We start from the raw sequence: 20,641 nt of genomic DNA on the forward strand, positions 1-20,641 counted from the left end.
CTGATGGGTATTTTACAAATTTTTTTGCCAATTGATCCGCAATTTCATTGCCATTAATTCCTTTATGTGCTGGAATCCAGTATATCTGTATATTTGTACCGTGTTCGTTACTATTGCTAAATTTGGAAATGTTGGTTCTAATATTAAGAATGTAGTCATTAGTTTTGATGCTGAAATTTGGATTTTCGAGAGAGTGAATCAGACTTAAGGAGTCAGTGAAAATGTTGATATTTTTATTTTTGTAATTAAGTGCAATTTTAGTGGCTTCGTAAAAGGCTAAGCACTCTGCTGTATAGATAGAAGTGAATCTGTGGACACTTTTGGCAACCGACGTGTTGGATTGGGGGAAGAACACTGCTACACCTACTGAAGGTGAATCGGGAATTTTGCTTCGATCCGTAAAAATTTGGACTACATTTTGATTGCTAAATTTGGACTTGAATAATAAGTCGGGAGAGTCGGAGTGCGATAGCTCCATTCCTATTTTTGTATTAGTTAAAAGGTTATATATAATATCATCATATGTATAATTAAAAAAGTTGTAGAAGTCTCTTTTTAAAATCAGATGATCAATACAATTTACAGCTTGGATACTTTTTTTTAAAATTTGAAATCTCTTCGGAGTACCATCTCGCGTTATAGTTGTTTGTAGAAATCTGTTGACATTGTATCTCGTATTAGAAGTACGGTTTGACATACATTTTACCAAGAAGTTTTTACATAGAAATTTAGATCTTTCTTCTAGTAATGTTATCTTGGCTTCGGCAAGTAGTATGTTAGTAGGTGTACTTTTTCTTAGGCCAAGAGCCAATCTGATAGCTTGGTTCTGTAGTCGTTCTAACTGTAGCTTTGCTCCTTTATTTTTTGGGAAGTAAATATAGCTTCCATAATCCATTATGGATCTGATGTAGCTTTTATAGAAAGTTATTAGAGTGGAAGGGTGTGATCCCCACCAAGTACCTCTGAGGAACTTTATAATGTTGGTGGCTCTATTGACTTTCTGGGCAATGTAATTGACATGTTTATCAAAAGAAAGCTTGAAGTCAAAATAAATACCTAGAAATTTGGCTGATTCAGTTGATTTAATCATCATATCATTCAATTTAATTTGAAATTCTCCCGGCAGTATTTTGTTTTTGTTGAAATGTACGAATACCGTTTTCTCCGGAGATAGATCCAAACCCAGTTTGAATAGATTATTTCTAATTGTTTCTAGTGCACATTCCATTATATTTTTATCCTGATTGGGGTCTTTAGTTTTAAGGAACAAAGATATATCGTCTGCAAATTGGGAGACTGTTATAGCTTTCGGTATATTGCGAACAATGTGGCTAACGTATATAATGTAAAACAGCGGACTTAAAATTCCTCCTTGAGGAACGAATTAATACAGTGTCCTCAGGAGATCTATGTTTGAATTAGTATAGATTAATCTCTCGTAGACAAGAAAAAAACAGAATTTAACGAGTTTACAGGGGCACCCTATTTGTGCCAATATTTCAACGAGAATATCTGATTGAACGTTATTGAAGGCTCCAATCACGTCCAAAAAAAATACTTAGCGTATGTTTTTTTTCATTAAAAGATTCTTCAATATACATTGCAACATTTGTTAGGTTATCCGCACAGGAAAAACCTTTCCTGAATCCGGTTTGTGTATCTGGGATAATTTTTTCTCTTTCCAGCCACCAGCGAAATCTATTTGCGACCATGATTTCTAAGATTTTGCAGACACATGAGGTCAGTGCAATAGGTCTTAAGCTATCCGAATTAGGTTTATTAATAAAATGTATAAATATGCTTTTCCATTCGTCAGGGAATTCCATGCTATGAAACATGAGGTTAAAAATGTCAAGGAATATATTATGTTTTATTGGAGTATGAAGCATATTAATGACTTCATGCGTTATCCCGTCCGTTCCAGGTGCGGAATTATGTTGACGAGAATTTAATGCTATGCTGAATTCTATGAAACTAAAGTGAGTGTCGAATAGCGTGTTATTTTTGGTAACAGGGAAAATGTTAGGGTTACTTGAAACCCACGGTGGGCATAGTTTTTCAAGAGCAGCTTCAATTTTCTCTTTATTTTGCATATTTTGTTCAATACTATCGGGTCTAATTTTTATCCATTTGTTTTTAAAAATTTTTGCTTTTTCCCATGTATACTTAAGGTCTGTGCTAAAATTGATGGTCTCTGCAAATTTTCGAAAGCAGTCACTCTTTTTCTTTTTAAAAGTTTTTTTAGCTATGGCAGCATTCTTTTTGTATTCAATTAAGTCTTTAAAATCTAAGGTAAATTCCGATTTTTTAAGGCAGCTTTTCTTTTTCTCTTTACCTTATCACACTCTGAATCCCACCATTCTACTGGATTGCTATGGCAAAATTGGGGATTATTCCCTTTTTTTGGGGTGCAGTCTATGATTGCTTGTGTGATTTTTTTAATGAGGAATTTATACTGCGAGACTGAACTTAAACTGAGAAAAGAATCTGTTTTGAATTTATTAATATTTTCAGCCATTGTATTTTTAAATTTAACCCAATTGGTTTTTTTGGTCTGCAACTTGAAAGTCTTTTTGAAATAAATTGCTTTTTGTACAGATAAATTAATACGCACTGGATAGTGATCCGATCCTCGGGGGTCTTCATCTATATTTAATACAATCTGTTGTAGAAGATTAGGAGAAGAAAAAACTAAATCAATATTTGATTTTGTACCTCGTCGCAGATCAATACGGGTTTTAGTATTATTGTTTATTAAAATTAAGTCGTAATCAGCTAAAGTATAGATGATTCTAGAACCATTTATATCATTTCTATTGCAATTCCACGCGACATTGTGGGCATTGAAGTCTCCCACCAATATGGTTTTATCATCTAATAGAGTATTACTAAAAACTTGATCCCATTCCTGAAGCGACAGATTTGTATTATTTCTGCTATTGCTCGGGGGCCTATAAACTGCAATGATATTAATTTTATCTTTAAGGTTAGTCAGTGTAATGCCCAAAACTTCAGTGGATATGTTCGGAATGATGAGGTTGTTAATAGCTTTGTAAGCTATAGTATTTCTAATAATGAAAATTATACCTCCTCCTCTGGCGTACGTCCTGTCTCGCCGAAGCACCATAAAACCTGGGAAGCTAATAACTATGTGAGGAATGGTGTCGTTTAACCATGTTTCCACGCCTATAAAAATATCAATTTCATCTAGCATCACTCTAAGCTCCTCTAGTCTATTAAGAATGCTTCTTGTATTCCAGAAAACAATACGTATATCAGATTGAATAAATTGGTTAACTTTGTTGCTGGAATTATGCATTATGTTATTGTTCCTCTTGTCCTTCCAACGAACTAATATCTTCACTGGAAACTTTTAATTGTGGATTACTGAGTCTTTTCTTGATCTTTGTTATGCGACTTTTAATGCTGCGTTCTTTTAAATGACTATAGATTTCTGTTAGCATGTTATTAAGAGCTTCTATATCAGTAGTAAATTCATTAGCAATCATTTCGGTATTGGGATTTCCATGTGTTTTCACAAGGAAACTGAGTAATGTTTCATAATCGATTGGAAATCTATGACGATTACTTTCAACATGTTCCTTGGCAGGTAACAAAAGTTCATTTGTATCCTCAGTGGATACTTTTTTTCTTTCTTTTTTTGATTTTTTTGGTGTCTGTTGGAGTGCAGGAATGCGTGAGATTGCATTATTTTTCACTGTATCTTCAAATTCAAATTCTACGCTGCTGATATCAGTTGGACTGGTCAACGGCCTTTTTGAACCGATTGGCGTATCCTTGTTGATAATAGAGTTGTCCGACTCTATATCTGCGGCTAGTTCATCCTCCTGGAGTGTATTTTTTCTCTCTAACGAAAGAGAGGTTAACACTTTTGGTACATTGAGAGAGTCAGGCAATTGTACAGTGTCACACTTCATTATTTCCAGTTGTTTTACAATATTTGGCCAGATGGCCCTCTTCTTTGCATATAAAGCATGTCAATTTTTCGGTGGAGAAGTAAATCCAGTACAGGGTATTATCAAAATTTATTTGCATTGACTCTGGCAGTTTAATTGTGTCTTCTGGGTTTACATAAACCTGTCTCCGGAAACTTAAAATATGTGCATAGCCCGGTTCGTTAATACCAGCTCTGATGCTTGTAATACGTGAAGTAGTTTTTATGTTTAATTCGTTGAGTTTTGATTCCAGAACGCTGTGTGGGATTATAGGACACACGTTTGATATTATTATCCTCTTTGATTTGGTGATCAGCGGCCTGATTTCTAGTACGTGGTTTCCAATTTTAACTGTTTCTTGATTTACTGTTAATTTATCTGCTTGTTCTTCACTACTCAAGTATATACATATTCTTCCCTGGGAAATCCTAGATACATATCTTATATGGCATGGACCTACCTTATTCCCGATTGACAGTGTATATTCTCGTATAGAGATGCCCTCGATAGCATCTAAAACGATGGCTTGCTCCTTCTTCGGAAATTGCATTTTTTGAGCAACTGATGCATAAGACATTGTTTGTTGGGTTTCTTTTTGGTGATCCATTGCTGGCAACGTTGTATTTTTGATTTTTAATAAGCGCCTCTGTAGTCAGAGACACTTAAATGTAAACAACTTTGTAACAATAATTTATTGTTACGCCGCACGCACAACTGGTTATTATTAATTTGTAAACACTCGCTATCTCGTTTGGTGACGTCCGACTGTCGTTGAGCACACGGAACAACTGTGGGGTAACCTTATAATTAATATTATAAAACGAATGGGACTTGAATCTTTTTATTACATAGTTAAAGATAAACCAATAATTTTAGGCTTCTAATTATTTGGTAAGTATACATATTCAAAAATAGGAAGTATCTTAATAAAAGTATTTTATTAATCTTTGGGAATAATTTAACATCAGCAGCAAGACAAGTAAAAAATGCTCAATGGTAAGTATTCAAATAATAAATGAGAAAGTATTTAAATAAACACAGGGAATTATTAAAATGTTTAATGTCAAGTATACATATTTGTGTGTCAGAATAGATTAAAATTTGGGCAGAAATAATTTAATTGGCCGCTTTTTTAAATTTTCTAGGATAGTATTCTTCTCTGTCATTCCAACCAGAGTTGTAACATAGACTAATATTCGAGTTAGTTGTATCATAGACTGATACCATAATCGTCTATGGTTATGCTGAACCTTGACAGATGACAGTTGACTTCCTCACCACTAGAAATCTAGAATAGTATTTTTCTTTCTATTATAATGAATGTATCTAAAAAAAATTGCTCCACAATTCAACGAGGATCTTCTGAGCAGGTTTCTTAAGAAATTCGTTCTAGCCATCAGCTGTAACTGTTGGTTCTATGCTCTGGGTACAACGGAATTAGTTTGTAATCAATTATTAATGTTTATTAGAAACTGTTTTCAGTAGGTATCTACACTGGGCTAATGACTATTTAAAATACATGCTCCATTATAGAATAATTATGTTATTTGCCTAGTGTGTAGGTATTATAATATATTTTTAACATTTAAAAAAATAAGAAGACAGGTAGGTAGGTACACCAGATGTGTCTATTATAGGTTTATTTTTGACAAAACAATAAAGAATAAGGCAGACCTCAGTTGTTTACAAAAAAAAAAACTTGGCAACTTGAAGGGTCGCTTGGCTTGTCATGTCAACGGTGAACGGTGTGACCAGGTTACTGTAAATTTTATAAAAATATATCAATATTTTCCTCACAGCAAAAAAATCCTAGCCATTGTCGATCAATGAACATTCCTTTTATTTTGTAAATAAAATTATTTATTATAATTTATCGATATCCGTAATTTTGATATATGGAATAGGTAATAGGTATGTCTCAATTGTCTCGACATTAAAGGTTTGTTATCTAAAAGATTTATACTAATATAAATTGTTTTATAATCAACATGCAAACCAGAAAGTAGGTAGCTATTTTATTTTAATTAATACTAATATCACATAAACTCATTCGATTATCGATATATTAGTTCGATCAATCATATTAGGTATTTTAATCTCATTCAAAATGTATGAAAAATTTGGTTGAATGAATAATATTTCACGATATAACATTTTTAATCAAATTTAACCTTAATTGAGGTATTTTTTCCATTATTACTTTCTTTAAAAATATTTAAGTAAGTATATTGGATAAAGGTTAAAATAGTCCATTAACTATCACTTAACTTTAAGCTACGTAGTTATTTTGCACGTAATTTCAATTGAAGACAAATTATTCATAATCGTTTCAATAGAATTAATTTATGAAACAGGTTATTTCAATTAGATTATAATAGTTTAATAGGTATATTTTTAATTTCCATAATATTTATAAACCGTCAAATATCACTAAATTATTATAATTTGGGTTGAAAGTTATCGGAATTGAGGTTATCTTCTGTCATCTGTGTGATGTGCTCATATAATTATAGCTCTTTTTGCTGCACCTTCGATTACTTCTTAGTTGGTATTCTTTTAATAATCACAATAATGGTTATTTGTACCGAATATTCATGAATTTGGCGTGCGAGCATAGAAAAATATTCTTAACGTGCGAGATGGTAACCCTAAATTGCTATGCATCCCATATAAAATTGTTTACTTGTCAAATTATCATAATAATAATGGATATGTTTTATCTACTGACACGTGTAATTTAAATAATGATTATTTAGTTTTACAACCGATTTTTTATTATTATTAGGTACTTCCTCAAACATTATTTTACCCTCCACACTAAAACTGGCGTCCTTATTCTGACACTTCAAAATAAATACTCACCAATGATTAAAAATTAAAAACTTTTCAAAATTGTCTATTAATACTTACTTCAAAAATACACACCATAATTTTATTGTTAACTTGTAACTTACGATACTAATAAAATAAAGCAAAACTAGTCTCTATGTTTTTTTAACAACCCATTGTAATTGTTGAGTATAGTCGCTAGTAGGGAATCCAATCCCGAGTCAAAATTCTGATCCCGGGATTTCGGGATTACAATTTGACAATCCCAGGATCCCGGAACTGGTCCCGGGATTGGCATTTTTTTCCATTGTTAATATAAAATTTTTATATTTACAAATAACATTGATAAAATCGGTCAAAAATAAATCTAGTATAATTTATACTATTTAAGACATTTATTGTTAATATTGTATACGTTTAATCTTGGAAATACACAAGTTTAATGGAGTAAATAATATTATAATATAAATAATAATGTGAATTAAATATGAGATTGCTATTTCTGATAGTAAAAACATAATGAATAGATCAGCGAGATTTAAAATAGTAAAGCAAATAATCATGGCGTACTTATGGCCTTTCCGCTTCATAAATCTAATTAGTCAGCCAAATATGAAACTGCCGTAAAACGTATGATATCATGGTGGAATTACTTTGTTAAAAGTGCGAAGCATTGTTTTTTTACCAATCTTTCTCATTTTTAATAATCTATGTGAAAAAATAAAATGAATCGGCAACCTACACATCAAACTTCATTCAAACTCAGTTTATTTCTAATGTAATTATTTTGTATTAAAAGTATTTTTTCTGTTATATTTTCCATAAAAATTGATAAAAAAAATCAATCTCGAAATCCCGGGATTATGTTTATCAATCCCGGGATTCATAGGTATTGAAAATAGCTCGGGATCCCGGGATCCCAGGATTCGGGATCCCGGGATTGGATTCCCTAGTCGCTAGGTTGTTACTATTTGAACGTAAAATAACAACATTGCATGTACAAACTTTATATTTTATAATACTCGTATTATCCGTAAAGGTTTCATTCGAATCTCTCTATTGCAAGGTGTTTGCTATTATTATTTGAGCATTATTATAATGAATTTTTCTTTTTTTCCAGGTTATGGAAACGTGACTCCAGTAACCGCGGCTGGAAAACTGGTGACGATAGCCTACGCCCTCCTTGGGATCCCGCTGATGCTCGTCTACCTATCTACCGTCGGCGACGTCCTCGCTCGCAGCTTCCGGCGATTGTACAGCAAAACCTGCCGACCCTCCAGACCCACAGCATCAAAGATCACCAAAGGCCAAAAGCCAACCCCTACACTAAGTGCAAACCTAAACTTTAAAGGCCCTTCAGTGAATCACATACCTGACGGACCGTCCAAAGGTTTTTACGGAGACATTAAATCGAGTGACAGTGTTGTTATCTTAGATTGCGTAGACACGACAATGCCTTTAAGTGGAACAATGTCTTCAGGTGGACTCTCATCGAATTTAGTAAAAGACAGTTTCTCAAGAAAGAGATTTTATCACAGGGGATGTCCGGATCAAATTAGAGTACCTATTTCACTATGTATGCTGATTATTATTATCTATATGTCACTGGGTGCTGTTATATTCAACAAAACTGAGAACTGGACTCTTTTGGATGGTTCTTATTTTTGTTTCACCAGCTTGAGTACTGTAGGTTTCGGCGATTTGTATCCAGGACAACACGCCAGTAAGATATCAGCTCAAGCTGAAGATATTGCGCTGTGTGTCTGTTCCGTCTATATCCTGATAGGCATGGCTGTGATCGCAATGTGTTTCAACCTAGTGCAGGACGAGATAATAGTTCTAGTTAGAAAGTTTAACCGTGCGTGCGGGGGTCAGACGAAGCATCACATGCCGCCGAGGAGTATCGACGAACTGGAAGCGGGAGAGGATATCTCGATGTCCATCGTATCCTGACAACGGCCTCAGTCAGAAGTGGGAGTTTCCATATCCACGACATCGTCAGCGGCTTCTACGTCGTCCACGAAACCGATTTCAGTTCCTGTGCCAATTCAGATACAAATACCGCAGAATTTCACACCTGGTTCAATACTTCCAGGAAAATGCAACAGTCTGCCAAGAAAACGAGCTTCTGATTATTATAAAAACTCAAATTTTCAAAGAAATACACCAATGCGACGATCGAGTGGAAATGAAACTTTGGTAGAATACTTTGTACCCAGAAGTGTAAGTGAGTTTAATCTGACAGGGATTTTGAACCACGAAACATCACTTCCTCCCCCGCTACCAATTTCTGGTGTTTTAAGAGCATCTGGAAGACAAATAGTATCAAGTGTTAAAAATTCAACGGACCAGCCCCAAGCAAGAAACAGGGATAAGATGGTGACGTTTGAAGATGATCAATTATTGCAGGGTGTCGGTGTTGCCAGGAAGAATGTTAATATGGAAGATGTTTTCATGTGACAGCAGAGACGTTCTGGTTGAGATGATATACTGTCTTTTTAAGACGTCTTGAACAATAAATATAATATAATAATAAAAACATCACGTGTTTTTTGTACATAGAATACTAATAATAATATATGGATTTTTTAAAATGGTATGGCTATAAATTAGTTATTGTGCTCGTATGTGGAGTCCCATGAGAGAAGTTATCCTTATTTGAATATATAATTCAAAAAGAAATATTTTACTGCTGTCTTCTAAGTAACTGAGGTGTTTCGAGATCAATCATGCAATACTATATTATTCAACAAAGAATATTGAATTTTGATTGAATTAAAACAAATATTAGCAAATACAAATCTTTCTTCATATTATTTGCCTCATTACTAAATTGGTGATCAGTCAATTTACAATCCTTACCAACAATCTTCGTCCATCTGGAGCAATCCTGCACTGATCTTATTGCATCCGTGATTGTTGATTCATTCACTTTCTTAATAGTGTCACTCCGTCTGGAAGGCACACGCCCTTGCGACCTCATCCCATCGACCAGACCTCACTCTTCTCTCCGGATAGCTCGGATCTATTCTTACCAGTTGGTTGAGTAAATTCAGGCATCTTTTTCCGTTGGTTGAGAGATGTTCTTTTATGCCAAGTTCTTCCAGTAAGGACACGTCTGTGCGCCTGGCCTCACCACATCTTGAACGTGTCAATTTTATTCTTATCGGGTTCTCTAAAAGTTCAACACGGCATACGAAGATTGAAAATGGGGTCCCGACAAAACCACCCGAACCAAAATCGCCTGGACATTACCGCCCAGACATTGCCATCAAAATCATTAAGAAATGAGGCAATTTTTATTTGAACATAGTTAATGCGCAACTCAAAAAACTAAAAAGCACTTGTGTAATATTATATTTTTGTATATTTTCCGGGTGGTTTTGTCTATCCGGATTTATCCGGGCGGTATTGGCGAGCATTGGTACGGGCGCATTTGGTTTGGCGGCAATGTCTGGCCGGCAAAGTCCGGGCGGTTTTTTCGGGGTGCCCTGTTAAAATCCGCCATAAATAGTGCACACTAAATTTTTTCAGTCATACGTATTTATTTTAGTTGAAATAAGACTACAATTTACAGATTTTCATATTCCGTCAATTCCGTTAAAAAAAATATAATTTAAATCGATGTAATAGCATTACTATCTTTGATTCAAAGATTGCATCAAATTTATAACTTTAACGTCTCTCTACTTGCTAATAATATTTTTATTATTATTTATTTGTTAAACGAAGATCGCGTATGATTTAAGATTGCAGCATTATTCATTGATATTTGATACAATAATATTTTGTATTTCGTACCAATAGTATTAATTCACTTTTAAATAACCATCATCAACCAAATCAATGGACTGCTGGATGAGAGCCTCTTTTTTCTATTTCTCGAAATCTTGTGCATTGCATTCCTAAGTATTTTACAGAACTTCAATTGTCATAGATATAAAAACCTCCACGTCCATTTTTCAGGTGTTTTCCTATTATTCCTGGGTACTACTGTATGACCAGATTTATCCATCAATTAATAATAATTGTCCCTTCTTTAAACTATTTAAAACATTTTTAATCATCCCATACAATAAAGATTTCTGTTACTTCAGGGATATGATCGGTAAAAAGAATATGTTATGAAACTCCAACGCCACTCTGCATACGAGCTTAATAACTAAGGGCCAGATGCAAGGATGCTGCCGTTAAATCAACCCAACTGAAATATTATACTATAAGTGGTGCCATCACTAAATAATAGTGACACACTAATAATTATTGATAATCGCAGTGTTATCCTGTCAAAATAGTCAAGATTATCATACACATAATTCAAGCAAATCTAGTGTTGTATTCCGTTTACTAGTATAAAGAATGAATTTTAATTTTAATTCAAAATTTTAATTATACCAGCAGATTTTCAAGCCAATAATTGTCTATAACGATTTTCCCCGATTGTTTAGTGTCGTTTTGGTTCGTTCCCTGAAAAATAGAATAATAAATTTACTATTTTTAGTACAAAACTCAATTGATGATTACAAAAAACGGACGGTTATCGTTAACCTAACTGTTTCCTGCCAATTATTTAATTAAATCATGAACGAAAAATATGAATGATTCTAAAATATTTGTAAATGTTTCCAATGAACGATCCGTAATGTCATTTCATGATCGGGTTAAGAATCTGCCGGTATAATTTGACCTTTAGAAATACAACATTACACTTGTCAACATTCCATGCAAAATACATCTGACTATTCTGACAGTGTTGTCATTTGTGTATCACTAAACAGCTGATTTCGGCCGTCCGATTTTAAAGATCAGTTCAATTTGACTAATGCATTTGGCCCTTATTAATTGTTTGTTTTAAAAACGAATGAAATAAAAATGTTAAATAGTATATCCCTAAACAATTTAAAGTTAGACTGTTACAAACTTAAAGTTTTTAAGATAGTTTTTTCTGCCTAAATAAGAATATCATTAATCATGAATTTTAATGAAAAATAATAATATATCAATACTATGTATTTCACAGATTATTAAAAACAAAAACATTGAAATAAAACATAAGACATAAGAAAACATTTGTAAAATTTTACTGTTAAAATGAGTTTGTAGTTTATAACTGTGTTATTTTAGTTTATCTCATTACATAATAATATATAACATATTATAATATATATATATAAAAGAAATGTGTGATATATTAATTAATTAATTAAAATGCTACGTTTGATTTAAAACAGTGTTTTTAGTGTTCAATCTTTTTTATTTATGTTAGGTGTTTCACATTTTATTCCAGTTACAATGAAAGCATTCACAGATAATTGGATCATGTTCCTATTTTTATATAATATGCGATGGGTTAGTGCACATATTTCTTACTATATAAATGTTATACTCTTGTCTAAAAAGAGTATATTTGCAAAGAATTTGGACTCTAGACAGGAGACTTATTTTCATTTTGTATGTATTTAAAGACAGTGTTGTTAAATTGGTAACAAGTGTAATATGTATCTTCTTCTATTGGTATATAACCAAAAACAAAATGGTGGCTCACAATTCAGGTTTGAAGTCTGTTGTTTTCTTTTTACATACTTAATGCATTTCTAAATATTTTTTAAATAACGATCAATGTTTTCTTTTTGGTTCACTAAATAAAATTGATAGATAGTATCTTTCCACGGGTATTAACTCTTTTATAGTGTCAACTGTCAATTCATATTAAAAATGCATTGCATTATAATTTTAATAAAAACGAAAATTTTATTGTATTCACTTTTTTTAAATAGCTTGACCGAAGTCGTTAATTTCAGAGAGATATTTTAAATAGTTGAAATAAAATTTGCATTTTTATTCAAATTAATAATCGAAATAATTGCTTCAATATGACATTTTTTTAAGTTACGTGAATAATTTCAAATTGAAGTCAAATTTAATTATGAATATCTCAAAATAAAATAAAAATAAAATGGACATAGGTACAACATAACATTATGTGCACAATCTCATAAATACATTTTTGAAAATTATATTTTATTTTTCACAATGATAACAATACTATGAATAAGTTTAGTTACAGTTCTAATATTTTTCAAATACTTACATACCTAAACTTGATAAACTACAAAATAACTATACTCCAGTTGCAATATGTAATTTGTACGAAAACATTTACACGGAAGACAAATTGCTAAAAAATCATCTAGCCGATTTACAAAGTAGCAGAAAACAAACTTTCTTTTGTCAACACTTTGCTTTGCTCATGAATTTTAATTAACTAGTCTGAATTATTAATATTTTATGTAATTCATGTGCTATGGTAGGTACTTTTTAATTACGGGTTAGTGCTTACCTATAGTGAGACGGTTGGTTCATCAGAATGTACTAAAATCCTAAAATAATTAGTTATTTTTACAATCTCAATTTATAAAAATTAATCAATAAATAAATAAAAAAAATTTCTTGCAAACAATGGTGATTCCTTTCAAAGCCAAAATTTTTGCAAGGGTGTCTCCAAATCCGTCAGAGTCTTGGTCTTACAAATGCTTTAAACTGGTAATACCTACATACTCTTACTATTATCACATATTTAATTTTATTTAGGTTGAGCAAGTGGCTGACATCCATTTCTCGTAAAAAACAAAATCTGTTAATACAAACCTCTACTCTGTGGAGGCCCATATGATGCTATTAAGATCGGACATGGTCGGGAATTTTATTTAATCAAACTTTTTTAATTTCTTTACTTTAGTACATCATTGTTGATTGATTAAAATTTCATTCTGCGATTTATAAATTAGCATGATGGTTTCTTTAGAAAAACTCCTTCCGAAAATGTGTTGTACAATTTAATGTACTTCGAAAAAATAATGTGTAAAACCCTTTGTCCAATACATTTGCGATAACGTGTATTCATAACGGCGGCCTCATTATTGTTTTAGTTTCTCCAGATACTCACCCGGACGATACTCATGAGTTCAATCTCCACTACTAGTTTAATAACTGGACGCCAGAAGGGAAAGTTTGTTTAAACTATGTATTTTTATTGTTTATACTGAGTATTGTTTATACTAAGTAGTTCGGGTGAGATCCAGCAAGAGTTTCCAGCTCAATGGTATACGCTTTGTTTTCTTCAAACAATCGTGATACCAGTTTTTATCTTATTTAATAAAAAAATATGTATGTTTAGTAACATTCAACTCTGTTAATCCAGCCGTTCCGGCGTGCCAACCGTTACAGACAACAGCGACAGGTGATATTACCATAATATACAGTGGTTTGCACTTGAGCCGATGTGTCGCGTGAGACATGCGACACTACTGCTTTCGTACCAGTACTGTTGTCTGAAAAGTGTCGCCACGCACGAATGACTGTAACGAATAATAATACCTAATATTTAAATGTAATATTATTTGTACCCGATATGATATACACACATGCGTTGATTTGTAAAAAAAATAATCGAGGAAAAATCATTTATAAAGTAGTATTCGTATAGCATTTCCATAATAAGAGAAGATGAAGCCAAGGTTTTAAATTGAATATTTGTTCTTAACAAAATTAATAACTATTTTGATTTTTAAAAATTTTAGTTCAACTTCAAGTTCGTGGCGTAAATGTTACTGAGCGGCAAAACTGACGTAGCATGTTTTGCCTTGGACAGATATTTTTTCAAATTAGGTACCCTGCCTCAAAAACATAGGATGTTTTTTAAGCCCGATAGAAGTTTAAATTGTAAAAAAATATTAAAAAAATGAACTTTTCTATCCAGAGTTTGACGGATGGCTTGTTAAGGTTTACAATAATTATTTACGCCATACAAATAACCAAGTCATCTATAAGTTGCACAAATCGACATAAATGTCAAAAAGTTAAAGCAGTATCACAGTTCAGTTTGACAGTTAACCCTTTCGTAAGTTCTATCGAAATAAAACAAAAAACACCCTTACATATTCATATAAATGCATTCCCATTAATTATCTTTTGTAGACGTGTACTAATGGTCCATTGCGAAAGGCACTGGCTACCCATCCCGGAGCTCCGGGTTCTATTCCTGGTTAGGTTATGATATATTTATATTATTTCCCCAAATCCTGAATGTTAATGTAATAATTGTTTCACTACACTACTGTTATTGGGCCGCCTGGCTTGTTATAGTGTTAAAAAATACAATAATTATTCCCTTTTTTTAATTCGAATTAACTTACTTTTATAATAATCAGGATATTTTGTCTGATTCAATGTAACATCGTCAACAGATTTTCAGTTGAAGTGAATAAAACTGGCCCTGATTAGTATAAAATTAGGTGCAATAAGTACCTTCTACGTATTATTGTTTTATTTTAATGAATGTCTTTCCACCAAGAGTTAAAAGTTAACACCATTAAAGAGATTATAATATACATACTTTGATAGAAGGTTGCGTACCAATATTGAGAATGACACGTCTTGTCCTCCATTAATTATTAATCATACATGTCAACGCATTGTGATAACCGGCTTCATTTTTATTTTAGTGATGCAAAAAGACAACATTTGGACGGAGTTATGTATTTATAGGTCAACCAACATTAAATTTATGGGATACTGAAAGATGTACTGTTTTAAATATTTAGTAGGTACATAATAAATTATATGGCTTTCTTTTTTTAAGAGTATTCTCAAATCACTTACAAATTATTTAATGTAAAAGCTTATTCTAGCAAATTAAAATAAATAACTTTTTTTTATATGATGTGTATTAAGCTTTTAATTAACTTCCGTTGGGGTGAAATATATTATACATACAGTGACTTTTCATTCTTTATTTAAAAAGGCGGCTTTTTATTTGCATATGTTGCCGTTTATAAATTTACATTAGACCTTTATTTTGACAACTGTTCTTTATTTCTACTTATCCCGATTTTGAACGTCATTTAAAAAAAATACCTCTCAGACGAATAAAACAAAATGTTTTCTCCATGTACCTACTTCGTGGTTAACATATCAGTAGTTATTTTCAAAACTGGACATGTCCACTATTCACTCCTCAGAGATAAATGAACTTTTCAAATAAAAACACAGAGTGAAAACACGAACGCGACAAAAACCAAACTGTCAGATTGTATGACAGCATACTTGGTCACGTGACTAAATACAGTCCCGCCATTAACTGAGAGTGACATGTCTCATTTCGAATGTCAACAACGTTAGACGTGTCCCCATTTGAATGTCAATCCACTTTTTGAAACCTCTTTTCAATATTATGAAATTGGTGTTTTGTGACTGTTTTTGAAAGTCAACAAAGTGTGTATGAGGTTATAGAATGATATTCCGATAATAACTCATTTTCGGCATATATGGACATGTCCAGTTTTGAAAGTAAACCACTGATATGCATAATATATATAAAACATAATATCTAACTTATCTTCTTGTTCTTCCTGATGAAACAACGTCATAAACGTCTAACGTTCTAATTGTTATTAAGTCCTTAGGACCCTACAGCTCGTTATCTATAAATACATAACACTCTTCAGTTCTGTCAATAATAACGAATTCTATAACGTGAAACTATTAGTTAACAAAACATTTTCACTATACTGCCTTTTTTAAATGAAAAGCCTTAATCCACATTTTTTACATGGCGATACCGTGGGGATTTTTTCCATTTACACCAATATTACTTAGTAAAATTGATACTGCTTACCAAAAATATCAATTAAGCACATTTTTATTATTATTTAATATTTTATTTATATAAAAAATCGGTTTGCAATTTAATTTAAAAAATAACGTATACGTTCGTGCTCATTAAAATCTATCAGTAGCAAGCGGTGATTTTTTAGATAATGCTCATCATAATTAGTTTTTTTATCATCTGTTATCTGTTCACCGTACGCCACTTGTATATATTATATCTACGAAGATTTAAACGTATAATTTTATTTATTTATTTATAATCAAGTATTTTATTATACCGACCGACTTACGCGTCGGCTTCGTGGGTCCCAAGTTTGAATTCTGAATCTGGCAAATACACATAAAACTTAATCTAAAAACCAGCTAACTCTACTTTTGACCAATAATAAAATTTTGATGGCATGTTTTCTATGCTCAAACAAAATTTTAAACTCCTAAACCTATAAATAAGTGCGTTACCGTCTTCACACAAAACAGTTAACTGCAGTGGGTCTATTCTATACTTATCGAACGCTAAAGTGATAAATAGTATCAAACTTAGGGTAAGTTTGTATCAAAATATTAGCACTTCTTGTAACAATTACACGAAGTTGGTTTTTATTGTTGCAATAAGTGCTTTATTTTAACAGCAGTAAGATAGGTGCTGTTAAAATATAGCACTTATTGCAACAATAAAAACCAACTTCATGTAATTGTTACAATAAGTGCTAATATTTTGATACAAACCTACCTTAAGTTTGATAATATTTATCACTTTTTCACTTTCGCGGTCGATAGGTATAGAATAGACCCACAGGTGCTAAATTTCAAATATCGTTAATGGGACAACTCCACAGCTCTTTATATAAATTTTATTTATTTATAAAAGTGAAGCTAAAATATAGTATTAATAATTCATAGTGCAGTTTATTTGTAAATAGAAAACGTTACCAAGTGTATTTTTGGAATCAATTCATTAAGTTTTTTCTAATTCCTGAACAATTTGCCCAAATAGAGTTAGCCAATTTGCAGATTAAACAGTCAAATTGTTTTTCAATTTGTGATTGAATCAGAGTGTGGACTTAATAGATTGTGAAATGTGGGTAATATCCATTCCTCGTAAAAAAAATCTGTTAATACAAATCTTCACTCTGTGGAGGCCCATATGGACCGGACTGGGATATCGGAGATGGTCAAAAGAAAAGAAGAGCTTTAATATTATATTTACAAAAACATGGGATTCTTTGTATCTAAAATGTTAAATCCATTTATCTCCTAATCGCTTACCTTAAATGGAATTGAGGTTATATATTTTTAAGTGGGCAGTATAGTCAGTATTTTCATGATCCCTGATATTTATAGTATTGTCAATCTTTTGTTTATTTTTCTATCTTATTCTGGATCCAATTATTTTGTTCAGTGAATTAAATATAAACCGATGCCTTTATTTTTCTGTTAAATGAAATGTGAAATAATAAAATACATGACATAGAAAATTGGACGAATCTTATTTTGAAATCCACCCCATTCCTTACCTCACATACAATTTTGTAGAAAAGAATGGAAATACAAATTTCGTTTTTACCTACCACCGATAAAATAATATTATTCAATTATAAGAAGCTAAAAATACAATTTTTTTACAATAACAAAGATATCTTTTGGAAATATGATATTTCGTATTACAATAATCTCGATGTCCTTTTGTTTTTACAAATAATAAAGGAATTCGTTATTTTTTTGTTCTTCGTTCCTTTGTTAACAATGATAAATTTATTATTAAATTATTTTGCTTTTATTTTCAACTAATAAATAAATTCAATTGGCAGTAAGTCAACATATGTCTCAATAGAATTCCATTTACAAAATGTTACCCAATATTGTCTTTCCAAGTACTTAGATCTATAGGGAACAATATTGATGAAGATTCGATATTCAATTCAAAACACATATTTATTATACGTTTTGTAACTTTGCACTTTTTTGCACTATTTTCTATACTAATACGTCTCTTTGTCTGATTACCTCGCATAAAATTAGATCAAATGGTATTTACTTATATTAATATGTATATATATATATATGCAGCAGTGGCGAAGCGTGACTTTTGGAAAGAGGTAGGCTGTAGAGATCTGATAAAAAGAATACACTTGTCAGGTATACTTACGAGAAATAAGAAGATAATACGATATTACTATTAATTAATAGGTACACACAAATGACAACAACACACTAATTTAATTAAACTCACTGACGACATAAAATTAAGCGATCAGTTTGAATTACGTATCTTTTTAAAACATTTATACACATCAAAAATCATTAGATAAAAATTCTTTATATTTTTAAAAACAGTCTGTTTTTATTAATATTCGATATTTTAAATTTCTAATTATTAACTTTACTATTAAGTTTTAGGCTCTACGATCGGAGCTTACCTTAGTTCATACAATTCGATAGACTGGGCGGGGATAATTGAATTCATTCACGATATGAAAAAAATTGAGAATGATTTGAAACATAATCCGACCTTTATTTACGTCAAGACAGATGGCACCCTGTGGTATGTTTTTTAAAACGTTTGCAGATGGTTTTTAAATTTTATAATCTGTGTAATACACCATTCCTACACATACGGCATCTCTCGTTGGCAAAAAAAAAATATTTTATATAATATAATAATCAAGTGATTATATAAAAAAGTCAATATGCAATTAAAAAATATTTTTCTTACGAAGGTTGGCTTTAAATAATCGCCTAGTATGGAGTCTTCGCCACTGATATGCAGTAATAAATAAATAGACAGATAATATATTATGTAAAAAAAATATTTTTAAAATATAATAAATCATTTTCATTCTAGAGCCGGAGTGTAAAGTTATGAAGACAAATTTACTTTATCATATTTTATAGGGAATTACCTCGTACATATATTACAAATCTTGACCATATGAAATTAGAGTAGGTAGGGTAGGGTTAAGTTTAAGACATTCACAACATGACATGATATATTATTACAAAGAAGGAAAAAAAGAAAAACAATAAAAGGGATAAAAATAACAATAGAAAAAGAAAATAAACAAAAAATCAGTGAAAATACAATTATACATCTATAGACGTTCAAAGAAGTACACTGGGTTGGTTTATGAGACCCTATTTTAAGAATTTATAAAATAGCGTCTGAGTGGAATATTTATCATCACCCAAAGCAATTTAGTTGAACCTGGCGACAGCTGAATGCAGAACTATTCTAACTTTTTGAGGAGAGAGTGTTTTGAAACAACTTACTAAAATTATTTATTATCTTTATGGATAAATGGACGCATTATAATATTTTAGTAGGGTTATTGATGAAAAAAATGGTGCATACACTTTTTCATATAAATATTAAATAACTGAAGTAGGCTGTTTCAAAAAACTCTTCTGCAAAATATTTCAAATGTGAGTTAGAATAGTTCTGCATTCAGCTGACGATAGTTATCGCCCTCCCAATTAGCGTTACCAAAGGATATCTTGGGAGAATAAACAACTGATGCTACCTATTTCTTAGATAGTTATCAGGGACACACAGGTCAACACTACCCAGAATGGCAGAGTTCTCCTTTATTTTATTCCTCGTATAAGTCGAAAAAAATAAGTAGTAAAGATCTCTTCTAAATTTTATTGTAGACTGCAGTATGTAACCACACCATGGGCCCCACATCGTGAAGCGGGCCCCCAGGCAAGGATCTTTGGCGGGCCCCTCTACCTATCGCTAAGGATAAAGGCAATGTGACGCTCTACAGTAGAGTTTTCCAAATGGTGTACGTAGTAAAATTGATGTGTATATTTAGTGTTTAATTGTATATTTTAATACACTCATTTGAATTATGGAAATTTCGAATATTGATACACAATTAAAAATTGTATCATACAACCACATAACTTTGAACAATAATATTTCCGAAGGAAAATAGTGCCACATGCGACTTTTTTTATTATTCAAGCAAATTTTTGATGTGTGTTTATCTCATTTATCTGGTCGTCTCGCCTCGCCGGGCCCCTCTTGAGCCCGAGCCCTGTTAGCCCTCCCCTGTGGGGGCCATGAAGCACACCTAAAGAAACTCATTTTTATAAGATAGTATCAATACAACCTAAAGTAAAAGAGTCTCAAAAATTTCTTCTGAACCCTCTTCATCATAAGGCCATACTTCAACTGATACGGTGGC

General features: G+C 31.8%; 1 protein-coding gene across 1 annotated transcript in view; it reads left to right on the forward strand.

The window, feature by feature from the left end:
• Window positions 1-8,738, forward strand: part of LOC147069763 (potassium channel subfamily K member 18-like) — a 182,969-nt gene extending 174,231 nt beyond the window's left edge. The window contains exon 2 of the mRNA XM_085950373.1: window positions 7,906-8,738. Within this exon, the coding sequence (XP_085806499.1) occupies window positions 7,906-8,738 (833 nt within the window). The remainder of the gene's footprint in view (window positions 1-7,905) is intronic.
• The last annotated feature ends 11,903 nt before the right edge of the window (window positions 8,739-20,641 follow it).

The sequence above is a fragment of the Rhyacophila brunnea genome, unplaced genomic scaffold (genome assembly GCF_057557595.1).
Source record: "Rhyacophila brunnea isolate RB1 unplaced genomic scaffold, BYU_Rbru_1.0 scaffold_23, whole genome shotgun sequence".
Classification (NCBI taxonomy): domain Eukaryota; kingdom Metazoa; phylum Arthropoda; class Insecta; order Trichoptera; family Rhyacophilidae; genus Rhyacophila; species Rhyacophila brunnea.